General features: G+C 35.4%; 2 protein-coding genes across 5 annotated transcripts; one reads left to right on the top strand and one right to left on the bottom strand.

The window, feature by feature from the left end:
• Window positions 1-320: 320 nt before the first annotated feature.
• On the bottom strand, window positions 321-21,591 carry LOC129938542 (fumarate hydratase, mitochondrial-like). Of its 4 annotated transcripts, none has more exons than XM_056046171.1 (5): window positions 21,365-21,591; window positions 1,891-2,025; window positions 1,629-1,829; window positions 767-1,571; window positions 321-698 (listed from the first exon to the last, which is right to left on the bottom strand). In XM_056046171.1, exons 1-5 carry the CDS (start codon window positions 21,455-21,457, stop codon window positions 436-438), a joined length of 1,497 nt encoding a protein of 498 aa, XP_055902146.1. In that variant the 5' UTR covers window positions 21,458-21,591; the 3' UTR covers window positions 321-435. The 4 variants fall into 4 exon arrangements, with proteins under 4 accessions (XP_055902146.1, XP_055902148.1, XP_055902145.1 ...); XM_056046173.1 differs by lacking the exon at window positions 21,365-21,591 and adding an exon at window positions 2,088-2,243 and having other exon boundaries at window positions 1,891-2,026; XM_056046170.1 differs by lacking the exons at window positions 321-698; window positions 767-1,571; window positions 1,629-1,829; window positions 1,891-2,025 and adding exons at window positions 15,372-15,735; window positions 15,801-16,605; window positions 16,663-16,863; window positions 16,925-17,059 and having other exon boundaries at window positions 21,365-21,586.
• Window positions 21,592-23,480: 1,889 nt separating this feature from the next.
• Window positions 23,481-25,329, top strand: LOC129939401 (telomerase Cajal body protein 1 homolog). The gene is made up of 5 exons (XM_056047398.1): window positions 23,481-24,101; window positions 24,154-24,316; window positions 24,370-24,558; window positions 24,616-25,033; window positions 25,102-25,329. Exons 1-5 carry the CDS (start codon window positions 23,633-23,635, stop codon window positions 25,279-25,281), a joined length of 1,419 nt encoding a protein of 472 aa, XP_055903373.1. The 5' UTR covers window positions 23,481-23,632; the 3' UTR covers window positions 25,282-25,329.
• Window positions 25,330-26,697: the final 1,368 nt, after the last annotated feature.

The following is a 26,697-nucleotide window of genomic DNA, read 5'->3' as shown; positions in this document are numbered from 1 at the left end:
TTTGTATGCGTGACGAACAAAATTACAAAGATGTCTCTCTTATTTTACCTTTACTATATTCCTCCTATATACCTGTATATTATCATGCAATTAGCTATATTCGTTTACTTGCTAATTATTAATAATTTCTTTTAGAGGAAAAAGCAAATTACTTAAAAAAAATATCTTCAAAAATAACGAAAGAAAGAAAAAGTAATTGTTCTAAAATTTGGTAGTTTTTTAGGTTCATAAGTATACAATTCAACATTTATTTCTATCGATTGCCTCTTTTTTTATAAGGCCGCATTATACTACATTGTGCATCAAAACTCATCGAAGACTAAATTTTTAAAAAGAAACAATAACTCGATTATTGTTTTTGATTTATTTTCTGTTTTTTTATTTAATTGTTGCTTTCATTTATAATTTAGCTTGGATGTCATAGAAAATTTTCATTTACTTAGGTCCCAACATGTCACTTGGCTTAACCCATTCCTCGAATTGCTTTTTTGTTAAGTAACCCAAGTTGATGGCTTCTTCCATAAGCGTTGTTCCATTTTTATGTGCTGTTTTGGCAATTTTAGCAGAATTGTCATAACCAATATGTGGATTAAGTGCAGTTACAAGCATAAGGGACTCATTCATAATTTTGTCAATACGGTCACGATTAGCAACGATACCACGTACACAATTTGAATTGAATGTTCTGACTCCATCAGCTGTTGAAAAAACATTTTATTTTATGAATTATGAGCGTTAGATATACATAAGTAAAAAGAAAACTTACCTAAAAGTCTAATGGATCTAAGAGTATTAGACACGACAAGGGGTTTGAATACATTTAATTCAAAGTGTCCATTCGCTCCTCCAATTGTCACTGCGACATGATTACCCATCACTTGAGCGGCCAACATTGTAAGAGCTTCGCATTGAGTGGGATTGACTTTGCCAGGCATAATTGAGCTACCAGGCTCATTTTCAGGCAACATGAGTTCTCCAAGACCACAACGTGGGCCTGACCCCAAGAAACGAATATCGTTTCCAATCTTCATCAGACTAACAGCAATGGTGTTTAAGGCTCCTGAAACTTCCACAGTAGCATCTCGGGCAGCGAGCGCCTCGAATTTATTGGGAGCAGTCACAAAAGGCAACCCAGTGAGTTCAGATATCCTTTCTGCACATTTCTCGGCAAAGCCGATGCGAGTGTTCAGACCTGTTCCGACAGCAGTACCACCCAAGGCCAGCTGCAAAATATGTGGTATAACTGAATTAATCCTTTCAATGGAATATTTCATCTGTTGGGCATATCCACTGAATTCTTGACCAAGAGTGAGTGGCACAGCGTCCATGGTATGAGTACGACCGATTTTAATGATATCCTTGAATTCCTCAGACTTTTTTTGCAAACCGTCATGAAGAATCTGCAATGCTGGTATTAAATTATTATGTAATTGGAGGGCAATGGAGATGTGTATGGCAGTGGGGAAGGTGTCATTTGAACTTTGCGACTTGTTAACATGATCGTTGGGGTGCACAGGCATCTTAGAACCAAGTTCACCGCCCAAAATTTCAATGGCACGATTGCTGATCACCTAAAAGCGAGTCTAGAATGTATTTATCGTTTTAAATAAATTTTCAACAATTGATACCTCGTTCACATTCATGTTCGTCTGAGTACCAGAACCAGTTTGCCAAATAACCAAAGGGAAGTGCTCTTCGTAGAGTTCTCCTGAAATAACATCATCGGCTGCTTTTGAAATTGCATCAGCAATTATTGGATCCAAACCGAATTCCTTGTTAACTTCAGCGGCTGCCTTCTTCAGAACTCCCATTGCTTGGATCACAGGTTTCTGAGTCAAAACAAAAATATTAAACATTGACCTTGACTTCTAACACTGTGTAATCACTCACTGGCATTCTTTCGGTTCTGCCACCAATGGGAAAGTTGATCATCGATCGCATTGTCTGAGCACCATAGTACTTGTCACAGGGCACCTTCAACTCACCAAATGTATCGGACTCAATCCTGACACCCTTTTCCGTCGCCTAAAAACCAAAAATACTCAAAAATCAAAACTGAATTAAAATAATTAGAGGAAAAACTTTCCATGCTTCTAACAACAGAAACGACCGAAAGATTAAACTAAACTGAGAGCTAATGAAAAAATGTTCGAATGAATAATCGAAGATACTTTTCTTCGTATAAATAATTAAACCTTAGCACAGTTAAAGTTTGTATATGAAACAAAAATCTAATTAAAAGTTTAAGGAGAGCTGTTATTTTTAAAAGCTTAAAAAAAAGAGTTGAATTTGTGATTGCTTTTGATTTTGTTTTGTTTTCGTAAGTTTTGTTGCATTGATTCAGATCAAACCAGAACTGGTATAAATTCCACTTGATTAGAATTAAAGAGCATTCAACCTGAACATGGCAGATCGGTAGTTCTATCTACAAATTTTATATTATTAATAGATTTAATGAACATAGGTTTGTAGTGTGTTTGTTTTGATTAGATTTTATGATCTACAAGTTTCTATTCTAATTTAATAATCTATTTATCAATTGAATTTAATTAGTTAGCATTAGAACTAAGATAAGAGCTTCTTATTCCAAAAATAAACATAAAGATAAAAACAGTTAAATAATGGAACCATTGCAAAGTTGTTATTGCATTAGCACACTAAAAATGTAAACAAATTCTTTTCAAAATTTAATTTTGATTGAATTATATTGTATGACAAATACACTGGTCGCAAAAATAAAGGGGAAACAGTTTGTTTTTTAATTCTTTTAATGTTTTCTTGAAGAACTGTACATTGCCAAGTCACTTAATATTGGGATACATTTGAGAGCATTACAAAAAGTAAGAGTTATATTTTTTAGTTTACAATAATTAGTCTTCTTAACAATTCAACATAAGATAAGATCTTTTTCGGTGTATTATGTGAACGTCTGCAGCCGTTCGTCAACAACCTGATAGTTCCTTATCAGTGTGGCTTCAGACCAGGAAAGTCCACTATCGACCAAATATTCACACTACGATCTTAGGAAAAACCCATAGGAGCTTCAAATCGATACCCACCATCTCTTTATCGATTTTAAAGCCGCATTGCAATGAAGGCAAGACCAAGCTATAACTTTGAGGTAGTTGAGGACTTTGTCTACCTTGGCACCACTATTAACATAGACAACGACAACAGCGCTGAAATCAAACGAAGAATAACTCTTGCAAATCGCTGCTTCTTTGGACTTAGAAGGCAATTGAAAAGTAAAGTCCTCTCTCGAGCATCTAAAATTACCATATACATGTAAGGCACTCATAATCCCGGTTCTTATTTATGGCGCTGAAACCTGGACCCTGTCAAAGAAAGATGAGAGCGTCTTAGGATACTTCGACAAATTCTTCGTGTGATTTTTGGTCCCGTACGCATAGATGGAGAATGGAGGAGAAGATATAACGACCAACTGTACGGGCTGTACAGCGACACTGACCTATTTAGCAGAACTAAAGTCCAACGGCTTAGATGGCTAGGTCATGTAGAGCGAATGGACATCAACGCTCCAGCCCGGAAGGTATTCGAATCCAATCCCGAGGGATGGCGCAGTAGAGGAAGACCGCGACTCAAATGGCGCACGCAGCTGGGTGAAGACCTCAACCAACTTGGCGTGCGAAACTGGAGACCGAGCTGGCTGGAGACGCATGTTGGTTAAGGCCCAGGTCCGCCCTGACTGTAGCGCCACCTTAAGTAAGTAATATTTACATCGAAAAAATCAAGTTAAAAGAAATTACAAAAAGATCAAAGACAATGAGCTTCAAATATCACACTATATAATATTTCATGAATAAAAGCAATAGCAAACGCCCAAATTCTGCTATTTCACCTGAAAACATGGGAATAAACGGCATACAAAAATGAAAAAAAACATTTCTGGACTCTTAATGAACATGTCACGGAAAGATCTTGAAGATTTGTTTGACTCTAAGCAACAACACGTAGCTACTAAGTCAGATATAGAAGAAGTGCTAGTTGACATAATAGCATTAAAACCTGAAAATGACGTGCTAAGAGGAGTAGTGCTTTCTCTCCAGGCGAAGCTAGGTGTATCAGAAAAAGAAATGAGCAGGTTGATCGAAAAGTTGAAGTGGAAGAAGTTTATTCTCATCTGTCAAATGATCAGGCTAATAATATCAAAGACGAAATAAAAGAAGTAAAATCATGGAATACAAAATTTAAAAACTTTATTGTCAAACTTAAAACGAAAGATACACCGGACACTATATTAAAAAACGCAGGGAAACTTAAAAACATAAATTTCTCAATTCAAAAAGATTATCCGCAGAACAACAGAGTTAGAAGAGGTCATCTTCTGCACGTCAGAAAACTGATTAAACGCGTGAAAACGAACACTGAAGTTGTCCTAAATATTGACTACATTGTGAGAGTACTAAATATGGAGGAGCATAGGCTATCGCGAAAGATAATGGTGTATGCGATTCAAACAAAAAAGCTGGTTGTAAAATATTGGAACTTTTTAGCTGCGGACGGTGGTTTTACCCTGAATTGGAATGTGAATGAAAGGTATGCGCATGCACATTGAAAAAGCTCGCTAACGGAAAGGCAATATTATTCAAAGTGCGTATTTAATCTCAACGACAGAAACTATTTCACCAGCGAATATAACAATTCTACCTATTCTATTGCATCCATATTTAAAATTAGAGGAGAACTCATGAGACTAAACTTTAGGCCCCAACGAGGTTATCGATCTTTGCACCCTCTGTAATCAGCATGAGAGAGAGAGGATGTATTAGACCTCGTAGGGGCTTGTCCAATGCTGACGAAGATAAGGCGTGTTCACTTTGAAAAAAGCTTTCTGCAAGTTGAAGAGGTTATGAACTATGAATTTTTGATTGAAACCAATAACAGGCATAAGAATCCGTTTACCGAATAAATTTTTGTTTTGATTTGACTAATCTAAAAATCCCTCAAAAATGTTTTTAACTTTATTGAAAATCCTCTCAAATACTTAATTTAACGAGCCTAGCTGCGGAAACTATTGGCTCTTATTTTAGTTTGAATTTAAATTAAAATGTTTGCTTTTCCCTTTGTTGACCAAGCTATTAAAAATGGTACACAAAATATTTTTTTGTCGATATGTTTTTAAATTTAGGGTTTCTTAAAAAGTATAGCTCATTTTTTTTTCTTCCAAGGCCCTCAAAGGACCATAGATGATAGTGGTACTCAAAAGTACCGTTGGGCTGTAGGGTACAGAAAAAAAAGTATTTAGAAATTAAAATTTATTTTCGTTTCTATTTCAATATAAAATGGAATGTATGCACACACATTATTTTCCGAAATGAATTCCATGGTACAGAGTAAAACAATTTTTTTTATCATTGCAGCAAAGGTAAATATTGCAATGACTGCATTTTGAATGAGGCTTTGATTGTATTTTGTTTATGCTACAGACTTCGCATCTTCCCCGTGTTTCAACAAATTTTGGCCAGTGAACACCTAGGTTTCCCAGTCGCACGTCCTTTGAAACGGATTCTCCTTTGCCCCTTCGTTTTTTGGTGCATTGCGCAGGCTCGTCATTATTAGATTTTCTGCTCAGACTCCGTTTGTCAACAGGTAAATCCTTTTGCGTTAAAAGTCCAAGGGTGACACATCTTTTGTACTCCAGAAGAGATATTTTTTCATTCATTTGGCCGTGAACGATAAAGGAGTTAACAAAACATACATATTTCGATCATTCCCCAAAAGAGCCGATGCCACCACTTTTTTGACCTACGGTCTAGGCCATTTGCAGCCCGAAGTTGATCAGCATGGTCCACTCCACCCATATATGTGTTATAGTCTTTTACGACTGTAGGACAACTGACTTCGTGTTGCACTCCTGATTTATCTCTTCTAGCAACAGTTGTAAGCTCATTGCCATGGTAATTTGAAGCCAACAGTACTGTTTTTGTGTCTTTCCATTTGTAAAAACTGATTCCATCTGTCGAAGATCGGTAGTCGAAATCTCCCCTTTTCATTTTTCTTTCATCCCTCAAATTTGTTGGGTTGCCTCTTCTATTAGCACGAATGGTACCACAAGCTAGAGTATTTTCATTTTTTAGTTTTTCCAGCAGTTTGACTGAAGAAAAGTAGTTATCGAAGAAAATAATTTTCTCTTTTCCCCACTCCTTTTCAGTCAATGACAGAACAACTCTTTCACCGAGCCCATACGTTGCATATTTGTTTTCCAGCTTTTCGTCCTTTTCTTGGTAAATGGAAAATTTTTTTATGTATCCATATTGATCAGCCAGGCCCCAAACCTTGTAACCCCTCTTTACTGGTTTCATTGGATTATATTGCTTCATGGAACTTCTGCCCTTGAAAAGAATTGACTCGTCAACAGAGAGTTGTCTTGTTCCATGGTAGACAGTTCCGAATTTTTCATTCAAGTATTCAATCAATGGGCGAAGTTTGAAAAGACGATCTTTATTATCTTTTGGTATACAGCTGTTATCGTTTACATGCAAATTGCTCAAAATAGCGTCAAACCTATTACGGCTCATCGCTTTGCCCACTAAGGAAACTCCCAAATCCTGACTTTCACTCCAGAAGTGTCTCCAACTTGGTAGTTTATGGTATCCCACAAGGAAGTTTATTCCAATGAAAGCCAGTAGTTCACCTTCCTTCAAATCTAGTACCTTATTTTTCTGAACGGCGTACAGATTGGACTGATAAACAATATTATCAAGAGCACCTTCAAGAAAACTGACGAAAAAATCAGTAGTAGTTACGAAGCTTTCAAACAGACCAGGAACAGGACCCTCGGGTAATGAGAATTCAGGAATTTGTGAAACACTATCCTTAGCTTTCCATTGGCGATGTCTTTCGTCTTCGCGTATATTTTTCTTCCAATGGCTACATTCCGGACGATTATCTGAAATTTCCTCACCCGGTAGGTCTTCAAGCTGATCTTGAAGCACAGCTTCATTAGGTTCCATATTGAGTTGGGCTCTAGCGCGTATTCTTGAACGTATCGTTAGTAAATCCACTTCATCATCATCTTCAAGATCAGTGTTTTCATTATTATCTGATGGCAAATCTTCAACCATAGCCAACATTTCATCATCGTTGAATAAAACATTCTTTACACCCGACATAATTCAATTTATCTGGATATACCTATATAAAAATTGTATCACTGCAAAACACTACAAACACACTCCACAGCCCGACGGTACTTACCAGTCCACTTTTACTTTTTGTCGAAAATATATAAAAAATATTTATAAATTCAATTGATGTATTGTTTTTTAGAAAGTTAGATATGCAGATAAGCTTATAAATTTAAAAAAAAATACGAAAGCTACCAAGCCAACTAAGATCTTCAAACGCAAAAATCAACTAAAACTATTCTCTTCTCAGTCTTAATATCTATTAAAGAAACAGTTACCTATAACACTCACTAAAATAAATTAAAAAATCACAAACACCAAAATGTATAGAGATTATTATGGTACTTGTAAGTACCGTTGGTCAACAGAACCAAAATTTACCGCTATATAGTTTTTAGTTCATGTAAAATATTGTGGTACTTCAAAGTACCGTCGGTCAACAAAGGGTTTTAAAAGAAAGTCTAATATTTTGTCGATATTTGTGGAACTAGGGTTTTGGTGAATTTCATAAATACATTTTTGATTATGGGTTGCAATACAGGGCAGTGTTCTAGGATGTGATTCAGATCCAACCTGGTATTGCAATGAGAGGTTGATGTGTGTCCAAGTCGAAGTCGTACAAAATTAGAGATTTTGTGTTTGAAAACGTTTATTGGGTATACGGGGGCGAGTTTATTAGGATTGAGTTTTTTGTAATGATGGATTTTGACTCTTTTTGAATGATTTTTAGCAGATCTTGTTTGGTGTGGATGTTAAAGCTATATACAGGAGCATTATTAGCTGAGTTAGCTGCACTTTCAGCGTATTCGTTGACCTGTGATACTGATACTTGTCCAGGGGTGCACATTAACTTTATGTTTTTTGGTGATTTGGTGAGTTGATATCTTTCTGATATGAGTTCAGTATGTTTGTTGGGGTTTTTTATGGCGTTAAGCATATAATGTGTTTTCCACGGTAATTAGACGCAGTCTAAGTAGCTTGAAGTATAGCGAATGCTTCTGCAGTGAATACTGAAGCACAATTTTCGAGTGTCACCGCAGATGATGTGCTTTCAGTTTTCTTAGAACCATCGATATATATATAAATTTTCATCCATCCGATTTAAATTCGAGTGAGATGGCTGTGTAGAGTCGGCGGTAGATACTATTGCTGGTTTTTACTTTTTTATAACTAAATAGCTAGTGTTAATATTACAGATTCCGCGGGTTGATGAACCATGGGGGAATACGAGGAGTAACTTGGCGCTCCTGTTAAGTTTGTAGTTCAAATTAAGCTGCTTTTATAAGAATCTTAGCAATGGTGGATGGGATCCTTTTTTAAGTTTATGATCAGATGCTTTTTTGATTATTGAATTTCTGGATAACGACAGTTTCGCAAAAGTTTAGCAGTTATAGTATCTCTTCGTTCCTCTATGCTTGGTAGTCCTGCGTCTGCTAATATATTTTTTATAGGTATTGTTTGGAACGCGTTGATGCTTCTCCTTGCTGCGGCCGGCGTGGTAAGTTGGTTTTATTATATTTAAAATTGATTTAGGACAATGCCCATATATAAACAACACATATTCAATCTTTCTTAAAACTAACATTCTCGTATAGTGTTTGAAGGGTATTTATATGTACGTTACTTTTCTTTGAAGCTAGATATCTTACAATATAAGTTCTTGCAGCTAGTGATTTCTTAAGATCTATACAGTGTTGTTTCCAAGAATACGTTCTGTTAAAGACTTAACCTAGAATACTACCTAGTTACTAACATTTTGGATTTTGTACATTGTTTATATTAAGATTAAATTGTGCACAATTTTGTTTTCTACAAATGTGGAGCAATTTACATTTTTGGATTGACAATTTGGCGCCTGATGTTTTCGACCAATCTATAATTTCTTCTAGGGCAATTTGAAACAAGATTTTACTTCTGGTCAATATCATACATTTTACATAAAATAAATATATCGTCTGGATAAATGCTGTGATCAAGTAATTTTTTCTTTTTCAAAATTATGTTTATATCGTCGAATGCAATTATAAGTAAAACCACGGAGAGAGGTGATCCCTGGGGTATACCGTTATACAATGGGTAGTTGGAAGAGTCTTTACACAAAAAGTTCTATTTGTTAAAAAGAATCTTACATTCTTCGAACACCCCATTTTGTAAGATTTTTAAGAACTACATGAAGACCTATTCTATCGAAGGCTTTTTCGAATTCATATGGGAGAGAACGGATACGTGGTTTTTTGCTGATAGAGCTTTTGTAGCAAAATAGTCGATATGAAGAAGAGCATCGACACATTCTCAGTTGGACTTAAGGGCAACTTGGTTAGGACTTATGAGCTTGTTTGTTTCGGCAAACCATTTATGCGCTTTGAAATTATTTTTTCCATTATTTTGGATAGACATGTGCTCTGGACTCTCTCTCTACAAACCCTATAACAGTCCATAACTGTCGATCATTTCTAATGGAGATGGCGCAACAGTTTAATATTCACCTTTGCTCGGTGCTGTGCCATAGAGACATTCCAGGTAACTGTAAGGCAGATGAACTCGCCAGGAACGGTACAGTACAGCCCATCGTACCACAATTGGCAAGTACTGGCATACCAATCGCTACTTGTAAACTGCTGCTAAGGCAAGACGCTGCGAAGGGGGCAGGCACCAGGTGGAACAACATCACCACGTGTCAAGTCACAAAAAACATCTGGCCAACACTGGATTTAAAACGTTCAAGGTTCTTGCTCTGTCTAAGCAGATCGTATATAAGCTCGATAATAGGTGTCATAACCGGACACTGTCTAATAGGAAAGCACGTCACGAGACTAGCCCTATTCTCAAATGACTTTTGCAGAAGCTGTATGGATGAGGAAGAGGAAGAAACGGTTTTTCATCTTCTCTACACATGCCCTGCTCTAGCTCGAAAACGCAAGAATTACCTAGGAGAATTCTTCTTTAACGATCTAAACTATCTAAATCATATCAGCATAATCAGCTTCTCACGTTTCGTAAGGGACTCAAGCTGGTTCCATTGAGCTTAGGAGGAAGCTTCAAGATTCATGTGGTATCACAATGGGCCATTAAATTGGATTAAGTGTGTCCGTTTCCATCTTGGACAGCCACTATAACCTAACCTAAACATAGACATGGGATGAGGGAGATTGGGCGGTATCCTTCGATTGTATTTTTATCTTTTTTTGGTTTCGGAATAGGTATAATTTTAGAAGTTTTCCAGGTATAAGGAATGATAGAGAGACGTTTAAAGCGCAACTCTTCAGATTTTGTAACTTATTAAAACACTTATAATTCAGTTTTTGTATTTATTGTGTTATCTTAAGTTACAAAATTTCTGTTAAGAAAGATTATTTATTTTAATTCAATATTTATATTTTAATTTACTTATTACATACTTTTAGTTTGCTTCAAGTTTGCCAAGTTAACCTCAAAAAATAGGAGGACAAAAAGGTCATGACGTTTTTTTATTTTTTTTATTTTTGATGTCATGTTGGCTGTCTGGCTGGAGAACAGAGATGTTAACAAGAGTTGTTTAAGATACTATTATAAAGATCAAGTATTCGCTGCTTAGTTTTCTAAGTTTGATTTTTCTATAATATCTGCTTGGGGTTTTGCCTTTGCCTTTGACCTTGCTAAGTGAGGTTTCAAGTTCGATTAATGTTATTGGTTGTTCGATACGTCGAGCTGCTGGATTAGCAGCATGTTGAGTTTAGTGGTTAAGGCTGTCTTATTTTCTCTAACGAAAGCGTTGGAGAAATTTATATCTTCCGATGCTTTTGACCAAGTTTGTACGATAAAATTAGATATTTTTGGCGGAACTGTGACCGTGTCATTATTTGATTTAATGCAGTTTATTGCGAGTGAAGTTGGGTTGCCAATCTGACGGCGGATATTTTGCCATATTTTCGTTGGGGAGGAGTTGGGGTTTATATTTGAAGTGAAGCTTTTTGCTTTAAGTAACCGTCTAAATTTAGAATTTGATTTTAAATTAATTATTAAATTTTGTTTTGTGGAGTTTTTTTGAAAGTTATTTAGTGCAATCATTTTTTATTTTCGTAGCAATGAAAGTTTAGTATTCCACTAAGGGACTACATACATGTTTTCTTTTAATTGGAGCAGATTGAGGGATGGATAAATTTGCAGCAGTTCTGATTGCATTTGAGCAAAAGAGTCGCTTCTTTGTTATTGTTTAATGACGGCGCTTTATCCGACAAGTATTCAGAGTTTATCTGTTGAAAAATTGTCCAGTTGGATAAGTCAGTTTTAAATTCAGAGTCAAAAGTTTTTGAAAACGTAATGGTTACACTATTTAATGAGGTCAAAATCTGGAAGTGGTCACTATTTTGTAGATCATCTAATGTCTTCCAACATGGGTTAACAACATGGGTTAACGTATTGTGTGTTGAAAGGTGGGTTGGAGATCCGTCGTTCATAATAACCAGGTTGTTTTCCGAGAAGAAATTTTCTAATTTCTTCGCCTTTTTTATTGGTGATTGGATCCCCAAAGTTTATTCCAGGCGATAACATCACCTCCAAAATGATTGGAAGATTGACTCTAGTTCGTTCGTCGTATTAAATGTTTGTTTTGGGGGTAAATATATGTTTATGTATGTGAATTTTGTTTTATGTTGTATTTTAACAGCAAGGGTTTGCAGGTTTGAGTTCAAAGGTATTAATTTGTGAGGGGTATTTTTTTTTTAATTAAAAGAGCTATACCTTGTTTACCAGTATCATTGTCTGGCGAATTATAAAGGTAACCATCGAAGGCTTTTGAAAAATTTTGCATCTTGTCAAAGGGGCAGTGAATTTCTTGAATAGCAACGATTGTAGGATTGTGATGTTTAATCAAAATCTTTAGCTCATCAAGATTATTTATGAATCCATTCATATTCCACTGGAGAATATTGAGAGCTACTTCGATGCTACATGAGTTCCACGCACTTGTTTTGCCAGAGGCAAGAGAAGGGTGGGTATAGAGAGTATTTTTTAAGGTTTTGATTTGTGGTGCTTGGTTTTCGTTGTAAATTGTAATAGTTGTTAAAATGATGTTGTTTGGTGCTTTGACTCTGCGATTCAGGCGTTGAATCATTCAGGCTTTTCTCAGAGCCTGATTGATTCCATTCTCAAACCGCAGAGTCGGGCGTTCATTATAACATGTCGGCATCATGGTTGTCTGAATTTTCGTTACTATATAATATTCATTGTTATCCAAAAGTTTTTGGGTGACAGTTGATAGGGGGGATTGAGGGAGTGCAGGGGGGAGTTTATTGTGATTTAAGGTAGAAGAAGAAGATTGGGTGTCGGTATTGGTATTTGTGTCTGAAGAATGTTACAGTTTACAGTTTTATTATTAATTTACTCGGTAAGATACAATATCTTATAAGCTAGAGTAACTTTCAGTAAACTAATCTGTTAGACTATAGAAGCATTTGAGCAAGTATATTTCAATTATAAAGTTATTAAAAAATAATTTTTTTAAAATATTTAATAATTTACAAATAGCAGAAAAAAAATTAATTTACAAAACATCATCACCTTCATCATCATCATTAATGTGTCTCAAAGTATTTCTTTAGATCTCTTCCAAAATGTGTTCTACAGCTTATCATTCTAATAGAACGAGGTAGAGAATTCCATAGTCGAATTGCGTGTACATAAAACTGACGTTCCGATACTAAAAACGAGTAGCGAACTGGAATTAGATCTCACGATCTACTTGATTGTGGAAATTTAATTTTACTATCTATATAAATATTCCGGTTGAAAGCAACATTTAGCCTTCGTTTGTGCTCATGGTCACAATTGCTAAAAACCTCGCTGCAGTAGAGCATAATAGGCACGATCAAAGCTTTAGCTAAAATCAAACGAGTTTTTAAGGGCGTGATATGATGAGAAGCCCACAACAAACGAAGACTACCATAACCCTTACCTAACGCAAGTTTTATATGACTGTTCCAGGTTAAGTTTGTATTGAAAGTAAGACCAAGGATTTTTGAAGAAGCAACAAAATCGATTACAGATTTGTTAAGATATATTTCGGGGAAATATGAGGTATCTATAATATTAATTCTTAAAATCACTAAGCACTTTGATTTCTTAAGACTTAAACATAGATTGTTATCACGAAACCCAATTTACAATTACATTCAGATACATATGTATGAATGAGCTAAGCGACAAAGAAGAAAGATCATTGATATACATTGCAAAGGGCCCAAAATTGGACCTTGAGGAACACCACAATGCAAAGGAAGAAAGGAAGACATTGCATCATTAGCATGAACTGCCTGAAATCTCATAGACAGATAAGACCGAGTTAAATTTGTTGATGGCAGAAAAATTAAAGAGATGTTTAATCTTTTCGCAAAGTTTCTCGATATTGACTGTATTGAAAGCCTTCGAAAAATCTAAGAGAGTGAGAATGGTCATTTTATCATCGTCTACAGCTTGATTAATGTTTTCCACCACCTCAATTAAAGCTGTGCCTCGGTCTGAAACCAGACTGATTGGATGATATCATTTTGTTATTGTTCAGAAAAGAGCGGATTTGGTTATTGATTAATTTTTCTACTGCTTTTGAAAGAAAAGGCAAAATGGCGATGGGTCCAAAATCATCACAATCACGATTTTTAGGAACAGGTATGACCTTAGCTTGTTTCCGAGCAGAGCGAAAGGTACTAGTCATAAAGATTGTGTTAACTGTGTGCGTTATGTATTTCAGAACGTAAGGTAATAATGGCTTTTAAGAAAACTGGATGTATGCCATCAATACCCACGGAGTTAGATTTGATGGCTAAGATGCTTTCTAAAACATCAGCCTCATCAACCGCAGAGAAATAAAAACGTGAAGGCAATCCTTTGAATGGATTATCAGTTAAATGCGACACATTAGTACTATTTTCAAGGCCTTCTATAGTTTTTTTTAAATTATGATTTAAAATCATGAAAATGAAATTTTTATTTTTAAAATCATGAAATGAAAATAAAAATAAACCAGCATAGGTGCTCTTATATGCGTTTCGCCCGATGTAACGGTTGGACTCATCAGAAGATGACCATTACACCTTGTCTTGACGGATATTTTCTCGAATAAATCGAGATTCCATATAATATGAGCTACATAGAGCTACTGTGAATTGTATGGTTGCTACAAGTCTTCAGAGAAGATAAATTGTAGCTATTTCTATTTCCTTGCTACGGGACTTTTGAGAATGAAGTACGCTCAGAGCGGCCTAGATCTACAACTAAACAAGAATATCTGTTAATAGTAACAACAAGCAAACGAAACAGATGAAAAACAGCAGAAGTAAATATAGCACGGTATAAGCCGTTGTTCTTGATAACGGTCAAACGAAGGCTAGATGATTCTGTAACATTTCGACGAGATTGATTTCATAAACCAATTCTTCAACCATAAGACAAGGTGAACGATAAGAATAGGCGTAAAAGCATACAGACTAAAGGGAAGACGATTTTAGCAGAGGTTTATCGAGCGATGAATTTGAGGTCGAGATATTTGGCATAAAACGGAAGGTTTTCTTTCGATTCTGCGCTGAACAAAAGAAGCTTACTGAAAAATCGGTTTTAGCCATTTTTTCGTTTTGTAAAATAAATTTGTATGCGTGAGTAACAAAATTACAAAGTTTTCTCTCTTATTTTACCTTTACTATATTCCTCTTAAATTCTACATGCCTATTTTTCTACTTGAAAGTTTTCTTCGATTGTTAAATTTGTGTTTCCTTCTTCAAATTAGTGGGCTCAAACTTTTGGATTTACATCGAACCTTTATACATACAATGATCAAACCTCTTTAAAATCTTGACACACTCATAAAATGCTTACAAAATCTTTAAAAAATATTATGAACCAGAATTTCTATGAAATGTACATATTTGTTCAATAATTATACAAATATTTAACTTTACAATAAATTCATAAGCAAAACAAACATTACTTAAAAAAAATATCTTCAAAAATAACGATTAACCCCGGGCGGTTTGTTAGGCAAATAACTGTTTTGAAATTTTTGTAGTAACTTGTATTAATAGTAATCTAAGTAGAAAAAGTAATTGTTTTAAAATTTGGTAGTTTTTAATTTCATAAGTATACAATTAAACATTTATTTCTATTGTTTACCTTGTTTTTGTACGGCCGCATTATACTACATTGTGCACTAAAACTCATCGAAGACTAATGTTTTAAAAAGAAACAATAACTCAATTATTGTTTTTCAATTATTTTCTGTTTTTTTATTTAATTGTTGCTTTCAGTTATAATTTAGCTTGGATGTCATAGAAAACCTATAATATTTGTGATTTCATTTACTTTGGTCCCAACATGTCACATGGCTTAACCCATTCCTCGAATTGCTCTTCTGTTAAGTAACCCAATTTGATGGCTTCTTCCTTAAGCGTTGTTCCATTTTTATGCGCTGTTTTGGCAATTTTAGCAGCCTTGTCATAACCAATATGTGGATTAAGGGCAGTTACAAGCATAAGAGACTCATTCATAATTTTGTCAATACGGTCACGATTAGCAACGATACCACTTACACAATTTGAATTGAATGTTCTGACTCCATCAGCTGTTGAAAAAAACATTTTATTTTATAAATTATGAGCGTTAGATATAAGAAAAAAGAAAACTTACCTAAAAGTCTAATGGATCTAAGAGTATTAGACACGACAAGGGGTTTGAATACATTTAATTCAAAGTGTCCATTCGCTCCTCCAATTGTCACTGCAACATGGTTACCCATCACTTGAGCGGCCAACATTGTAAGAGCTTCGCATTGAGTGGGATTGACTTTGCCAGGCATAATTGAGCTACCAGGCTCATTTTCAGGCAACATGAGTTCTCCAAGACCACAACGTGGGCCTGACCCCAAGAAACGAATATCGTTTCCGATCTTCATCAGACTAACAGCAATGGTGTTTAAGGCTCCTGAAACTGCCACAGTAGCATCTCGGGCAGCGAGCGCCTCGAATTTATTGGGAGCAGTCACAAAAGGCAACCCAGTGAGTTCAGATATCTTTTCTGCACATTTCTCGGCAAAGCCGATGCGAGTGTTCAGACCTGTTCCGACAGCAGTACCACCCAAGGCCAGCTGCAAAATATGTGGTATAACTGAATTAATCCTTTCAATGGAATATTTCATCTGTTGGGCATATCCACTGAATTCTTGACCAAGAGTGAGTGGCACAGCGTCCATGGTATGAGTACGACCGATTTTAATGATATCCTTGAATTCCTCAGACTTTTTTTGCAAACCGTCATGAAGAATCTGCAATGCTGGTTTTAAATTATTACATAATTGGATCGCAATGGAGATGTGTATGGCAGTGGGGAAGGTATCATTTGAACTTTGCGACTTGTTAACATGATCGTTGGGGTGCACAGGCTTCTTAGAACCAAGTTCACCGCCCAAAATTTCAATGGCACGATTGCTGATCACCTAAAAGCGAGTCTAGAATGTATTTATTGTTTTAAATAAATTTTCAACAATTGATACCTCGTTCACATTCATGTTCGTCTGAGTACCAGAACCAGTTTGCCAAATAACCAAAGGGAAGTGCTCTTCGTAGAGTTCTCCTGAAATAACATCATCGGCTGCTTTTGAAATTGCATCAGCAATTTTTGGGTCCAAACCGAATTCCTTATTAACTTCAGCGGCTGCCTTCTTCAGAACTCCCATTGCTTGGATCACAGGTTTCTGAGTCAAAACAAAAATATTAAACATTGACCTTGACTTCTAACACTGTGTAATCACTCACTGGCATTCTTTCGGTTCTGCCACCAATGGGAAAGTTGATCATCGATCGCATTGTCTGAGCACCATAGTACTTGTCACAGGGCACCTTCAACTCACCAAATGTATCGGACTCAATCCTGACACCCTTTTCCGTCGCCTATGAAAAAAAAAACTCGAGAATCAAAACTGAATTAAGTAAATAAAGAAAAAAAATGTCCATTCCTCTAACAAAAGAAATGATTAGAAGATTAAACTAAACTGAGAGCTAATGAAAATCGAAGATACTTTTCTTCGTATAAATAATTAAACATTAGCACAGTAAATGTTTGTATATGAAACAAAAAACATAATGATAGTTCAAGGAGAGCTGTTATTTTACAAGCTTAAAAAAGAGTTGAATATACGATTTGTTTTTGTTTTGTTTACGTAAGTGTTGTGTCTTGGAACTCTGGATTGAATGAAAAGCGGATTCCTTTAACTCAATTATGAAACGTCTTTATTATAATATAAATGAAAATCGAATAATATTTTATTTTGATAACAGGAAAATATTAAATCAATTGATAACTTGATTAAGTTGATATTTAAAGTAATAATTCAGTACAGTTGCTCATATATATGAATATTTATATACAACAGTAAGTTTTGTTGCATTTTTTTTTTGTAATTAACAAGCACTCAAGGAGTTATTAGTACCCTTTATATGTTTATATTTAAACACAGTGCTAGCGTTAGGAAAATATGGAAGGATTTAAAAGGAGATACCGGCGCACATTGGTCTTAAAGTTCTGAACATCAAAATGGGAAGGAAAAACACAGTTGGCCAAAGCATTCCACTTTCTCGATGTGCGATTTGCGATTTGAGAAAGAATCTCTATACTTGACAGTACGCCCGAAATCGAGCTCAAGGGTAAACTGACGAGCATTCCTCGAAGTGCGGGTATTACGGCTAATTCGACAGAACATTGTTTGTAAAAATATCGATGGAACAAGGAAAAGCATGAAACATTGCGGCGGAGTTCTAGCAATGTAAATGTTCCGATTATAGTTCTGTAGCCTATTATTTTAAAGCCCTCTTTTTATTTTAGGGCACCTGCCCAGATATGCGAATTATATTCAAGCTTTGGACGGCTCTTGGTAGATTATAGCCAAATCAGAAGGGGTAAAAAAATGTCTTGCATCGTCGGAGAAATCCTAAGCACCTGGCAGCATTTTTGGCGATATCGAATATGTGATCATTCCATAAGAGGGGATCTGTAATACACATACCGAGTACTGATAGTTAATTGGTTTCCTGGATGCAAGTGCCACGCATAGATAGTGGCATCGAGGGTGCGTTACGCTTTAATGACAGGAGACAGCATTGAGTTTTCGAAGCATTAAATTCTACACCGCTTTTTAATCCCCATTGGACAATACTGTCAAAATCAGAATTTAATGACCTTATCCTACGCTGCCGTTGAAGTTCCACATCCGAAGGACAATGATGTGAATCTATAAACGAATATGAAAAGCTGAGGGTAGTGTCGTTGGCGAAACAGTTTAATGGATTAGAAGTGACAGACAAGAGATCATTTATGAATAAAAGGAAGAGAGTGGGAGACAAAACGGAGCCCTGGGGGACACCAGCATTTATTTTATGAATTTCAGACTTGAAACCATCTAATACAACTTGTATTAAACGGTTAGAACGGTAATTTCTAATCCAGCGAAGAAGAGATTCATCAATACCAAAAGCACGCATTTTCGATAACAGAGCTTGGTACCAAACTCTATCAAATGCTTTTGAAATATCAAGTGCAATAATATTACTTTCTCCAAAACGATGTAAAGATTTATTACACTGTTCGGTGAGATGAACGATGAGATCACCAGTGCGAATGTAAAAATTTGATACACTGTTCGGTGAGATGAACCATGAGATCACCAGTGGATCTCATTGCTACGAAAGCTATACTGTCGGTCATTAAGAAGCTTCCGTTCTTCAAGATATTTCTTAAGCTGAACATTAATCAGCGTTTCCATGACCTTGGAAAGAAGGGACGTAAGTGCAATTGGACGATAGTTTGAGGGGGATGAGGATTCGCCTTTTTTAGGGACAGGCTGTACAAATGCAGTTTTCCATCCACTCGGGAAGAGAGCTGTAGAATAGGACAGATGGAAATGCTTACGCAGTGGTTTTGCCAGCGTTGAAGAACGCCTGTTCAGAACAATAGGGGGAATACTATCCGGGCCATCGGATTTGTGTATGTCAAGGTCTTTCAGTACTCTTGCGACTGCAAGAGTGCCAAAGAACAATAGTCCCATAGAATGATTTACGCTCTCAAGAACAGGAGGACTCATGACACTTTCCGTTAGCAAATTGGCTTTATCAATCGAGCTTACATAGGGAGTGTCATTGTGGACGAGCGTTGGAACCGAGGATGACGTAGTGTTTCGTACGTTTTTTACAAATGACCAGACATTTTTACTACCTTTGGGACATTGTAGTATTCGGGATAAAATTTTCTCATTCCACAAAGAATTAAATTTGTTACCATATCTGCACTGGAATCCACGTCACTATCGAGGAGGCATAGTGAACAGTTAAAGTTCCTGAAGAATTCATTGAGACCGGCTCAGTTGGCTTTCTCATATTGCCTAAACGGTTATCATAGGTGTTTTTTCTTTAACTGGGTTTTTTTGACATGAAAAATTTGTAGATACGATACAATGGTCTGATGTGCCTAGAGGCGGTAATACACTGATTGTGTATTTATTAGGGTCAGAGGTAAGAAACAAGTCTAAGGTGTTGGCGGATTGACCTGCAACATCAGGGAATCGAGTTGGCTCATCGACAAGCTGAGTTAATTGATTTAACTCAGCAAAAGATCCCAACATACCTTCCTTCCGGTGTTGACTTGCCAGAATAACGAAGCCAAGAAGAATTGTGTACATTGAAATCACCCGCAATGACGATTTCAGTGTAAGGATAATGGGAAACAATTCTTTGAATTGTCTCCGACAGTCTTTCTTATCTTAATAATTGATCTCTTATCAGCAACTTCTAATTCATTAAATTGTTTCGCTGACAACAGTTATTGTATTGAGGAGACAGCTTATACAGTTTTAGGTATTTGCATCACAAAACATTTCTTGTGGAGTGACCACATATTGGACATCGCAAAAATGCTGCTTAGTGTTTAGATTTTCTCAGACGATGCGAGATTTGGTTTACCCTTCTGATCTGGATATAACTTGCAAGGCTTTTATTTATCCGAAACTCCATTTTTATTTATATATTTGGACAAGTGCCCCAAGAAAAAGAGAGCTTGATTGTTCTGTTACTAAGTCTACTACTCCCGTACTACTCCCAGGGATTCTTTCTTTAGCAGCATTACATGAATGTAAAATACTTTATACTTTGTCAGGCTCAATATTTCCCTGTTATTACGATGTTTAGATATTCAATACTTATGCCTCGGTATATCCTTTCTAATCGTATCCTTCTTTCCTAATTGTTTGCATTGTATCCAATCATTATAAGGGTATTCATAACCTCTTAGGTGCGCGCACAATATTCAAAAAAGGAAAAGAAAAACATTCGCGTGATTGTTTTGGTATTTCTACTGTTAAACTTTTATTTTTCTTTCATTTTGATTCAATTTATCTGCCTTGAATTACGAATTTGTTTTTAAATACATATTAATAAGGAAATCAAATAATTTACTTTTTATTTACCGAAAATCAGGACCCCACAAAAAAAAAGTTCTGGAAAATAATCAAATCGTACAGAATACACAAGAAAAATGCTGTACAAGATTTTTACACATTTTCTACCTTAAAATAGCTGTTTTATAATTAAACATGAATAACTATGTACCTACGCATACTTCACTATAAAAGTACATAATCTACTTTTGAATTTAAGGACACTCAAACTTTTACCATTTAGGGTAGGAATTTTGATTGATTTTAATTTTTTTTTGTAACTACATATTAGGCTCGTTTTCTTATTGGTGTACATATTATTATACCTATAGACTTTTAGATCTAATAGACACATACCGTTTCTTTGCCGTTTGCTCTGTTTTGCACACTTTCCATGTCTTACAACTGTGAGATTTACTTGTAGACTATTTAATTAATAGCAATAGCAACAGATTTTGTTTAGGAGAAGCCGTCCCGTCACATTCACTATTTTTGTAACTGGTTCTTTTCTCACTATAACCATAAGCAATCACATCAAAACATATCAAACAGAAGAAGACCATGAGTAGTCGCACTCGCTTTTACTAACATCGTGTTTTCGTTATTCTTATAAGATTGTTTGTTGGAATAATAATGAAATAAATAACTAGCAGTGCAAACATTTTTATTATTTATTTTGCTTTTTATCAAGCAAACGATTCGAATTCAAAATTCATTGCGAAACAAAAATTTTTTAACAAAATTACATAACTCAAGAAATTTTCTAACTTACCATTGAACGAACCAACGTTGTTGCCCACTTGGTTCTATTCAACTGCTGCACCGAACGTATTGTCCATGAGCTTTTCAAAACTTGTAAAACCATTTTATAAAATAGATTTTTCTTATCTACAATGTTGTTTATTTTGTATTAATCGATGAAAAAAAATATGATTTTCTAATAGAAATACAAATTTGAATTGAAGTGCCACTGCCAACACAAGACTACTTTAAAAATAAAAGCAATAGAAAACAGCCGGTTTGTAATGAATTTGGGATGAACTTTTGTTGACATATCATTGTAGTAGCCATGTTCTAATGGCTGTAAGGAATACCAGGGATGTCCAGTAGGCAATTGTGTTATTTAAAATTTGATTTGTTTTTTCCTTTTTATTCTGTCGTTTGATTTTTTTTAATTTTTGCTCTACAATGACAAATTAAAACCAGAAACGGCTTTTCTGAGTTCATCAGTCTAACTATTTTACTTACTGCGAAAATTATCGCAGTTGAATATCACCTCTTCAGAAAAAAAATTATAAAAAATTTGACAGGGCGTTTTTATAAATTTATCCTGTAAGTCCGGTATTACCCAGTGCATGATTTTCCTTGCATCAATTAGGTGCGAAAGAGAAAGCTATTCCTTGCATGTTTTTGACGTTTGTCTTTCCTTTTCTTCTTATTTTTTTGCATTTGCTTCACTTCGTGTTCGTGTTTAGTAGAGCTAATACCTCAATATGGAACACGAAAGTGAATTCATGTGGACGATAGGTATACCGACGATTGCGACTGCTGGAAAAAAAGTTTGTGTTCAAATTTGAAAATAAACATAATTACTTGTAGGTAAAAATTACCAACATAATTCAAGTCATTAATTCATCACATTGGGGTATATTCATAGATGTTTGCTAAACTCTTGCCAAGTTGTTATTAATCAAGTCCAGAGTTTATGCTATTTATAAATGAATTTAAACCTAAGTTTATGGCTTAATCTGTGGTTTATCTATAAACATAGCAATTGCTGTGTTAAAGTTGTTGTTATCACAGCCAAATGTCTTATTTGACTGCCAAATGTCTTATTTGATTTTTGTTTGTGAATTGAAAAGCTGAAAAAGTAAATTACATATCAAATAAAAATTTCGATTGATACCGCAATTGAAGAAGATATGGATTTCTTAGAAGAGTTCGAATAATTTTGTGATCTGCAAAATATGACACCAAGAAAAAGAAAAATATACAAAACATGGTTCGATTCACTTGAATTAAGCGACAAGAATTTTTAGGAATGATATCGTTTGGATAAAGAAACAATCGGCATCACCGAATGACACTTCAAAACAAAATAGCCGATTCATTTGCATTAAATACATGTGCTGTGTAATACCAGACTAATTTGAAGAAATAAGCTGACCGTGAAAGAATTCTAAAATGAAATATCCATTATCCATAGTTAGTGAAAATTTAACTTTTAAGTTACTGAAAACAAACTTCTAAGAAAAACTTACAGCAAACTAAAAATGCCAGCAACTTAGTTTCATTTAAAGTCGGTTAGGGGTTGCTTGATGTTTTGTTATTTGTCAAACTTTTGAGGCTTTTTCATCAAACCTACGATAGGGCGGAAGCATATCTAAAATTGTGGAATATAAATCGACTAACAGTCCATGGCTACATAAAAGTAGTCTATGACAACAGCTCGATGATTTAGAAAAAAAATAGCTTCATCAATTTTGTGAAGTGTATATAAACTTACTATCTTAACCTGATGTGAAATAGTAAACCTTAAGCTACACATACATGATCGAACCAATTGGCTCCGAACCATTTGAACCTGTCCAAATGGACACTGTCTAAATTTTCCCGACATATACTACAGATTCACAACTAAATACTTTGACCAAATGGTTTGGCAGAACCAAACCAAGCCACTTCCAATTTTTTACACACCGCAGATTTGGATCGGCTCACATCCATTGGCTCTATAGTGTATGTTCAGCTTTAAACATATCAAACTGCTCGTGCATATTTTGTTTGGTTGAAAAAAAAAGAACACCCATGCCCAATGAAGTTCGTTTCCACCTTAAAGGGAAATTTTGTATACGTCTTTTGTCATATTTGACACTTACAGATGTCATTTCTGTTATTTTGGTTTACACCGGCTTTTTAAAGAATTAACTATTTTGTTTTATTTCAAAGGAATAGAAATTTTAAAACAGAACATTGTACAAAGAACTTCATTCCTTGTTCATTCAATTCAATTATAAACCAATCATTTACTTCCCTAGTTATGGAAACATCAAAAGTTGATCGACAAGACAATAGCGTTTTAGAAATTCCAGACATGTCGCTGGGAGGAATGGATAACTTCCATTCGGTGGAGGAAACACAAACAGCAGCAGTTACCTTCGATGTCAGTGCCTTAGAAGAAACAGAAACATCTCTAGCTGATCAAACTCAATACACAAGTCAAATCGAAAGCATAAACGAAGATGAAATCTCAATATCCCAGGCGGCGAATAGTTCCGATGTTTGTGAATCAATGGATTACTCATCGACTGCTCCTTTAGAGGACATAAGTCAGACTGAATCAAATCGGACAATAATTGAAGAATGCGACGAAAAATCTTTTTTTAAAGAAAGCTTATTAGAACTTGGTCGGTATTTATGGAAAACAGACCATGAGAAGCAATGCTACACCAAAGGATGTCTTTGGTCGCCCGATGGTACATGTTGCTTAGTTCCTGTTCACTTAGATGGTTAGTAAAAAAGATAACAGAAAAGATTACAGTTTTTATAACCTGAATTTAGGAATGCACCTCATTGAACTGCCGTCCGATCTTTATCGAGGTAAGGTTACTTCGAAAAGACCAATAACCCAACTTTCCACCGCCGTTCATGTAAAGGAAGGCGGCACAGTATACGATTGTGCATGGTACCCGTTCATGAATAGCGAACTTCCCGAAACATGTTGGTAAGAGGAAACACTCATACAATTTTGGTCTCCTTGTAAATGCTCTGTTTCAGCTGGTTGGCTTCGAGACAGCATGAGCCTATACAAATGTGGGATGCGTTTAATGGTGATCTTCGAGCTTCCTATCGAGGCTATGACGACGTAGACGAAGTCGAAGCCGCAATTTCTGTGATATTCTCTAACGATGGTGAACAAGTTTTCGGGGGTTACAAAAAGTGCATTCGTGCATTCCAAACTAATATGTAAGTTCAGATAAATAAACATGTACCTTTTTAATTAGTTTAAAAACCTTTCACCAGTCCAGGTAGAAGTTGTACAAAGTTAGTCACCAAACAGGCGATTTCATGTTTCGCACTGACCCCAAACAATAAGGACATTATAACCACCGGTTCTTGGAATGGTGTAATCAGTTTGTTTGACCAACGAATGCCTAACATGGGCAGTTTACATTCACTGTTTGGCCATAACGGAGGTATCACATTTCTAAAATACTCTAACAATGGAGAAATACTTTTTAGTGGTGCTAGAAAGGATAATGCACTTTGTCTATGGGATATGAGGGATTTTTCGAAACCTCTGACAGTTCTAAATCGTTCAGTTCTCAGCAACCAGAGGATATACTTTGACTTAAGTCCTCAAAACGAATGGTTGCTTAGTGGAGATTCCGAAGGTTTGATAAGAATGTGGAATCTAAAAGATTTGGAAGAAAAACGTTCGGTAAACAAGAAATGTATGCAAAAATAATTGAACTTCTATCACTGATACCTGATTTTGACCCATTTCAGTTTCGAGTTCATGGAGATTCATGCAATGGAGTTAGCTTTCATCCAACAAGACCTATTATAGCTAGTTCTGCTGGGCAGTATCATTTTGTTGATCAAACTGAAGAGAAGTGCGAAGAAGGCAAAGTTGTTGATTATGAGAATTCACTTGTTTTTTGGTGGATCGAGCCGAGAAGTTGTTAATTTGTTTACTATTTTAATATTAAAGTTATTATTTGATTTATTATAAAAGTTTTTTTTTATTTGTGTTATTATTTGTTTGGTAAAAAAAAAGTATGAATTCGGAAGTGTACAAAATCAAAAATTAACAACTTTAGGTTTGTAAGTGTTTAGGTATGTACTTAATCTTTTTGAAGCACAAGTCATTTGGATATCGAATATCTTTTAATTTCGTATTTCAATCCATAAGATTGATTTGATCTCATGTGCTCTCATAGAGAAATATATTTATTTATTTAGATATATTTCTCTATGGGTGCTCTGGGGAATTTGTATGTCTGATCTACAGTGTATTTTCGTATAGCCCATTATCAACCTCATTAACTTAACTAAAAGCCAATTACATTACTTCCTTAAATGATTCCTCTTCTAAAAAACCTTAAGCCAAGAAAAAGAAGGTCAAGCAAATATCATACTTGTATGACACCGCCAAAACCGTTTTAAAAACATTTTATGCAATTTATGTGTCTGTAAATACTCAAGACTAAAAGTGTTATTAATCTAGCATGTTTTTATATCATTAAAAAAGAGAATCCGCCAGATTGTTCCTCACTCTGACTTTTTCAATTGGCTGTAGGTATAATTATTGTAATAATTATCCGGTCAAGTGCACATCGTAGATCACTGTGTTTTTATTACATAAACATGCGTAGCCAACAGCACATTAAAAATAAAAAGAAGCCTAGAATGTGCTCGATAATTTTTCTTTAAAAGACCAAAACAAAATTACAACCGAAGATGTGTTTTACCTTTCCTCATTAAAACCATAGAGAAATATATATATATATATAAACTAGCTATCCTTTAAAACGTCTTTCTGTCCAGACAAGCTTTAAGCTATATGCCTATAGCAGCGCCACCACCAGCGCCAATATACATAGAAAATACCACCAACGGCGCCGTCTATCAGGCTCAATTGAGAATCTACGCCATTCTTGAATTCCATCGAACCCATGCACAAATTTCCAACTCAATTGGTCCAGCCATGTCACGTCACCCTCTATGAAGGACTTATAATCCTGCTTCTTAAATAAGGTGCTGAGGCTTGGAACTTTTAAAGGCAATATGAGAACGTCTTAAGATATTTCAAGAGAAAACTTCTTCGGGTGATTTAAGCACCTCTATTGACGTGCAAAACTGGAGACAGCTAGCTAGGCTGTAGACGGATGTTGGCTAAAGCCCAGGTCCATCCACTGTAGTGCCATCTTAAGCAATTAAATAAGAAACCAGAAACTTGAATCTTCATGACACTTTAATTAAAGGCAAATCTAATGAATTCAGTCCTTAAGACAAAATTAAGAAGGAAACCAGAAACTTGAATCTTCATGACACTTTAATTAAAGGCTAATCCAATTAATTCAGTCATTAAGACAAAATTAA

This window comes from Eupeodes corollae, chromosome 1, assembly GCF_945859685.1.
Source record: "Eupeodes corollae chromosome 1, idEupCoro1.1, whole genome shotgun sequence".
NCBI lineage: Eukaryota > Metazoa > Arthropoda > Insecta > Diptera > Syrphidae > Eupeodes > Eupeodes corollae.
The sequence above is the reverse complement of the archived record's forward strand: the minus strand, read 5'-3'. Positions and strand labels throughout refer to the sequence as shown.

Coding starts and splice junctions, on each gene's coding strand:
- LOC129938542 (XM_056046171.1), bottom strand. CDS start 21,457: ATGGTTTTACAAGTTTTGAAAAGCTCATGGACAATACGTTCGGTGCAG. Junction 2,026..21,364: donor CAACGTTGGTTCGTTCAATG/GTAAGTTAGAAA, acceptor TTTGGTTTTTAG/GCGACGGAAAAGGGTGTCAG. Junction 1,830..1,890: donor GCAGAACCGAAAGAATGCCA/GTGAGTGATTAC, acceptor GTTTTGACTCAG/AAACCTGTGATCCAAGCAAT.
- LOC129939401 (XM_056047398.1), top strand. CDS start 23,633: ATGGAAACATCAAAAGTTGATCGACAAGACAATAGCGTTTTAGAAATT. Junction 24,102..24,153: donor AGTTCCTGTTCACTTAGATG/GTTAGTAAAAAA, acceptor ACCTGAATTTAG/GAATGCACCTCATTGAACTG. Junction 25,034..25,101: donor ATTTGGAAGAAAAACGTTCG/GTAAACAAGAAA, acceptor GACCCATTTCAG/TTTCGAGTTCATGGAGATTC.